General features: G+C 36.6%; 2 protein-coding genes across 3 annotated transcripts in view; one reads left to right on the top strand and one right to left on the bottom strand.

The window, feature by feature from the left end:
- The first annotated feature begins 249 nt into the window (after nt 1-249).
- Nucleotides 250-3,813, top strand: tsr2 (TSR2 ribosome maturation factor). Its single transcript, XM_055164374.1, has 5 exons — nt 250-373; nt 1,999-2,089; nt 2,305-2,396; nt 3,078-3,239; nt 3,393-3,813. The coding sequence occupies exons 1-5, from the start codon at nt 293-295 to the stop codon at nt 3,522-3,524; spliced, it is 558 nt and encodes a 185-aa protein (XP_055020349.1). The 5' UTR covers nt 250-292; the 3' UTR covers nt 3,525-3,813.
- Nucleotides 3,814-4,355: 542 nt separating this feature from the next.
- Nucleotides 4,356-6,002, bottom strand: part of LOC129411973 (uncharacterized) — a 13,220-nt gene continuing 11,573 nt past the window's right edge. The window contains exon 6 of one of the 2 annotated variants that reach the window (XM_055164370.1): nt 4,356-5,105. In XM_055164370.1, coding sequence (XP_055020345.1) covers nt 4,968-5,105 — 138 coding nt within the window. In that variant the 3' untranslated portion in view covers nt 4,356-4,967. The remainder of the gene's footprint in view (nt 5,106-6,002) is intronic. The other variant, XM_055164373.1, reaches the window with a different exon arrangement.

Here is a 6,002-nt window from a genome sequence, read left to right as displayed (position 1 = left end):
AATCTGAGTTCGTTTTTAAAACAAGCAAAGTGAGGGGGACATTTCTGAATTTTACATTTGTGGATGTAAAATTTGACAAGACATAATATTAAGTTTACAGAGAGTTTTTATTTTTTATTTTGTAGTAGTACACCAAAAATTATAACATCTCTGTTTAACAAGACTGGTAAGGAACGAAATGTGGAATTGAGAAGAAGAAGAAGAAAGAAGAAGAAGACAGAAGTAGTAGTTGTTTTGAGTTGTTGAGATTGTCCCTCTCGTGTTTCCGTTGCCGCTGTCTGACAGTTCCATCATGGCGGCCTCCTCCTCAGCTTCACGTGAGTTGTTCACGGCTGGAGTACGGGCTGTTTTACACAACTGGCCCGTTTTACAGGTGAGTCTTACCGAAGAGAGATTGCTTAGATGTAAATGTGAGTCTGTGTTGTCCGATGAAAGCAAAAAGTTAGAAAAATAGACAATAAATACAGTGGGTTTATTTGGCACAGCTAACAAGCTAATGCTAACAACACGAGCCAAACACAGAGTTGGGAAGTTTACTTTTAAAATGTATTCCCCTACAGATTACAGATTACACACACCAAAAATAGTTTGTAACGTAATCCATTAAAAGTACTTAAAGTGAGTAACGTAAACTAAATACTTTGGATTACTTGATTTTCTGTAGAGAAACAAAGACGATGAAATCGTAACGTAAGATGTTTTGTCTGCTAAAAGAAAATAAAAAGCCCAGACTTTACTTAACCAAATTAAAAATATTATTGATAGAAGACGAGGAGACACGTCCACACAGCATGATTTAGTCCTGGTTTAGTCCTGGTTAAGACCTGGTTTTAGACCTGGTTTAGACCTGTTTTTAGACCTGTTTTAGATGTAGTTTAGATCTAGTTTAGACCTGTTTTTTGTCCTAGTATTAGTCCTGGTTTAGACCTGGTTTTAGACCTGTTTTAGACCTGGGTTTAGATCTAGTTTAGACCTGGTTTAGTTTCCGGCAATGAGTGGAATTACCGAAGAAAAGAAGAAAAAAAAAAAAAAAAGGGGGAGGATATAGCCTAAAATGCAAAAACCGTAAAATCCCGCAGTGTAATGCATTTATTTCAACAAAGTAACTGTAATCCAATTACCACTCACTGAAACAGTAACTGTAACTGAATACAGTTACTCATAATTTGTACTCTGATTACGTAACTCCGGTACATGTAATCTGTTACTCCCCAACACTGGTCAAACATGATGAAGACTGCACTGATCATTCCATGTGGCGTTTTCTGTATTTCAGTCACTGTTGGGTTAGTTACTTTAAAACTGTAATGTGTTATTTTTATTACTTATTATTGTCATTTCAAAGTAATTCGTTACTTTACAATATTACTGCATTTAAAATGTAAAACATTACACGACTATTACAGCACTTTTAAATTAATCTCACTAAAATAACTGTGAAGATGCTGAATTTTTGCGCCATATATGGACTGAACCAGGACTGAACCGAGGACTAAACCAGGACTAAACCAGGTCTAAACCAGGTCTGAACCGAGGACTAAACCAGGACAAAACCAGAATTGAACCAGGACTGAACAGAGGACTAAACCAGGTCTAAACCAGGACTGAACCAGGTCTAAACCAGGACTGAACCAGGACCAAACCAGCACTAATCTTGGACTAGAACTTAGAATCTAGGACCACCCCTGAGAGAACCTCGAGTCCGTGGAACAGGGTGTCTGCAAGGAGTGATCTGGCCTTGCAGACACCACTTCAATCCAGGTTATAAAAGCATTGTAACGCGTGTTACTGACATTTGACTATTTTTTTCCCTGTAATGCCTTACATTACTGTGTTACAGCAAAAAGCAACACATTACAGTATTTCGTTACTCTTATAATGCGTTAGTCCCAACACTGATTTCAGTTTTCAGTTTGTATGATAAATAAACCGCGTGTTTAGTGTGTGGACAGTGTGTGTTTTGATTTTGTATTAAGTTGTACCTTTTATCTCTTTTAGATCGCTGTAGATAATGGTTTTGGAGGAGTTTACGGTCAGCAGAAAGCAGACTGGATGGTGGATGTGCTGCAGCAGTATTTTCATGACAATGGTGGGAAATGACTTAAGCTCATATGAAAATGTAGTAAATTATTGCGACGTTTCGATCTTAGTTAAACAATTTCAACATTTGTGCTTTTGGGTATGATTCTACTTCAGTTTCTTCCCAACTTGTAAACTGGGAAATGCAGTCAGATAAAGTTTTGAAGAATTGAATGAGTTTGTGAGACTTTTATAACTTGTGTAACTCTTAACTTTGTATTGTAGCTGACCTGCAGCAGTTTGAGGTGGAGGACTACATCTCCACTCTGATGGATCAGGAGTTTGACACAGTCGTGGATGATGGAAGTTTACCTCAGGTAGGAAAAGAATAAAAATAATCCCACCTGTTTGTTTTTTAATCTTTTGAATGTATTGTTATCAATGGAAATATGCCGATGTCTCTGGTTTGTCTTGAAATTTTAGTTTTGTATGTATTGTACAGAGTAGCCACAGGGTCTTAAAAGTCTTAAAAAGGTCTTAAATTCCATGTTCCTAAATTAAGACCTTAAAAAGTCTTAAATTGTGTTGTCCAAATCTAATTTTTTTCACAAAGGTCTTAAATTTCATCAGCCTATTTTCTTGTATCCTCAACCGGGCTGCAGTGGGAGGAAAAAAAAACCTTGAAATCATGTAAAGTGAATGAAGTCTAATTTGGAGTATGTGCAAACAATAGTTACTTTGTCTTGTTAGAATTTTATAAATGATTTTTTGGCCATTTTACAAGCAATGCATACAACTATAAATGAGTTTTGAATGAGACTTTATAATAAAAGTACTTTTTGTTATTTAAAACAGTGAGTAATGGTCATTATTAGAATTGAATCTGGTGTTTTTCGCCCGCATAATGGGTGCGATGTTGGTCTTAATTTTCATTTAAGTGGTCTTTAAAAGGTCTTTAAAGTCTTAAATTTGGGGTAGTCAAACCTGGAGATACTCTGATTGTCCAAATTAAAGCTACGCTGAAAGTTTCATCTATGTTCCCTGTATTGTCCCTGTAGATATCCAAGGACCTGCTTCAGATGTTTGGTCAGTGGAAGCAGGGGGCGCTACAGCAGCTGCAGGCCTCCATAGCCAAACACAGTCAGAACAAACAAAGGGCAAAGGCCACTGCAGCTGCTCCAGAGTCCGACTCAGGCCAAGAGAGCGACTGTGACGATGAGGTTTGTATTTCTAAATGATATATTAGGTATTTTACAATTACTTTTTTGCAATAATTCAACAGTTGTGGTTGAATGTAAAGGTGAAATGATTAATAAAAATTCTAATATATGAAAAGGTTTATGCTTTGGATTAACTCTGATTTCTGTCATCAGTCTATGGAGTGCGACGCTGCCTCTCCAGTCGTTAATGGGACACATCCTGCAACAAACTCTGTGCCTTCATCTTCATCAGCGGTGAATGAGGAGGAAGATGATGGCTGGACGGTCGTACGGAGGAAGAAATAACATCTCAAATGAACTGATAATCTTAACCCAAAGGAGCTGAGCGGCAGATGGACAACTTTTACTAATTAAACTACAAGAAATCATGCTTCAATACCAACTTCTGGTTTGACATCTTGGGACTTGTTACACGTGACAAAATGCAGGACACTTTTATCTCCAAGCATTGAATGACACAGAAAACACAGACTATTTTAAAGAACTGGTAAAAGTCAGATGTGGTGTATGCATTTGGAAAAAGTAAGGTAAACTTCTTGGTGTGTTTTTAAATAAAGCTGGTGTCACGGCTGTAGTGATCGGTCTTGCTGTTCAGTGAGACATGGGAATTAGGAATGTGAGATTTTAATAATTTCAAAAAGAATTAAGCAAAATTTCTAAAACGTACATTTGAGTTTTTTTTAAATAATACCTTTAGCGTTTTGTCCTGTCTCATTCACAAAACACATTTTCCCCAGTTCAGCACTAATGTTGACTTCCCCAGGACACATACTTGTACATGTTTTAGCAGTATTATTAACAGACGTTTCAACATTCACCACAGCCAGTGTTGGGAGTAACAGATTACATGTACCAGAGTTACGTAATCAGAGTACAAATTATGAGTAACTGTATTCAGTTACAGTTACTGTTTCAGTGGGTGGTAATTGGATTACAGTTACTTTGTTGAAATAAATGGATTTAACATTTTGGGCAAAATCCCCCCCTTTTTTTTTTCTCCCATAATTCCACTCATTGCCGGACACTTAACAAGGTCTAAAACCAGGTCTAAACTAGGTCTAAAGTAGGTCTAAACCAGGTCTATACCAGGTCTAAACCAGGTCTAAACAGGTCTAAAGCAGGACTAAACCAGGACTAAACCAGGTCTAAACCAGGTCTAAACCAGGTCTAAAGCAGGACTAAACCAGGTCTAAACCAGGTCTAAACCAGGTCTAAACCAGGTCTAAACTAGGTCTAAACCAGGTCTAAAGCAGGACTAAACCAGGACTAAACCAGGTCTAAACTCGGTCTAAACCAGGTCTAAAACCAGGTCTAAAACCAGGTCTAAAACCTGACTAAACCAAGCTGCGAGGAGCGTGTCTCCTCATCTTCTATCAATAATATTTTTAATTTGGTTCAGTAAAGTCTGGGCTTTTCATTTTCTTTTAGCAGATAAAACATCTTATGTTACGATTTCCTCGTCTTTGCTTCTCTACAGCAAATCAAGTAATCCAAAGTATTCAGATTACATTACTCACTTTAAGTAATTGAATGGATTCCGTTACAAACTACATTTTGGGGTATGTAATCTGTAATCTGTAGGGGAATACATTTTAAAAGTAACACTCCCAACACTGACCACATCTTATTCAGCTGTTCAAAAGGAAAGTAAGAAAAAAACAAACAATATTAAATACACAAGAATTAATGTTATGACATCCTCAAAGCATCATGTGGGACCTTTAACTATTATTGCAGAGCAGAAATGTTGGAGTACAGTGAAGTGTTTTGAGTTTGCACTGCAGAGTAGATCACTGCCTCAGCCCGACTGTGGGGGGCGCTGTTCCTGCTGAAGTCTGTCACCTCAGAGTACAGCCCTGAGTCCACCTGCACACACCAGGTACAAGTTTGTTGATGTTGTAGTTCTGTTGTGCGTCCTGATGGAGGCGATAATATTACTAGAAGTGCAAAGTAGTGGTCCAAGAAATTACTCAGGAGTAAAAAAGTACTGGAAAAGTACTATGTAACTTAGTAATGAAAAAGTACAACTACTTAGTGCTACTTAAAGTAACTTAAAGAGTAACTGTCTGTCTAATTTATAATTTAAAGTTAATGCAGTTGGAAGGACAAAACATTAAATAACACACAAAATTTGCTATTTTCAAAGGAAATCATATCTAAAGGAGCAGTGTCTGGTGACTTAATCAGTGGGAAGAGTAACTTAAGTAATAGTACTGTTACTTCAATCAAAATTTTACCCAAGTAGGAGAAAAAAAACCCTGCTAGAAAAGTACAATTTCTATAAAAATAGTAAATATAATTGAGTAAATGTAACAAAGTACCACCCACCTCTGGTCTTTAATGCAGACAGACAGAGATCATAATTCCTGCTCAAACCTCGAGTGACTTGAACAATGGCGACTGTTACACGCACTCAAAATCTGATTATTATGAGGCTTTTGGAGTTTTAAAATGATCAAAATGACATGTAAACAAATCTGAAGCAAGTAATCTGATTTCTGTCTGATTATGGTCCCTCACATTAAGCTTATCAGATTTAGAAGTTTGTATGTTATACTTATAATTCACTTAAATTTCTCTAAACAAAAATGTTCAAATATTATAAAGTCACTCATGACCAGTTTCAGGTATATCTTCAGTTATATTGTTATTGCAAATTTTCTCTTTTATATCCTTATTTTAAAAAGCCCTACCCTAGTTCTGAATATTTCCTGGTTTAGTTTTGAGTAAACCCTGTATGAGTATATTAAACTCAACTTACAG

Source organism: Boleophthalmus pectinirostris, unplaced genomic scaffold, assembly GCF_026225935.1.
Source record: "Boleophthalmus pectinirostris isolate CB_2022bp ecotype Guang Dong unplaced genomic scaffold, ASM2622593v1 HiC_scaffold_63, whole genome shotgun sequence".
In the NCBI taxonomy this organism is placed as follows: Eukaryota; Metazoa; Chordata; class Actinopteri; order Gobiiformes; family Gobiidae; genus Boleophthalmus; species Boleophthalmus pectinirostris.
The sequence above is the reverse complement of the archived record's forward strand: the minus strand, read 5'-3'. Positions and strand labels throughout refer to the sequence as shown.

What these genes read in the sequence shown, in the direction of transcription:
- tsr2 (XM_055164374.1), top strand. Translation starts at nt 293, where the DNA reads ATGGCGGCCTCCTCCTCAGCTTCACGTGAGTTGTTCACGGCTGGAGTA. An exon ending in ATGATGGAAGTTTACCTCAG is followed by an intron (nt 2,397 to 3,077) that starts GTAGGAAAAGAA and finishes TTGTCCCTGTAG; the next exon opens with ATATCCAAGGACCTGCTTCA. An exon ending in AGAGCGACTGTGACGATGAG is followed by an intron (nt 3,240 to 3,392) that starts GTTTGTATTTCT and finishes TTCTGTCATCAG; the next exon opens with TCTATGGAGTGCGACGCTGC.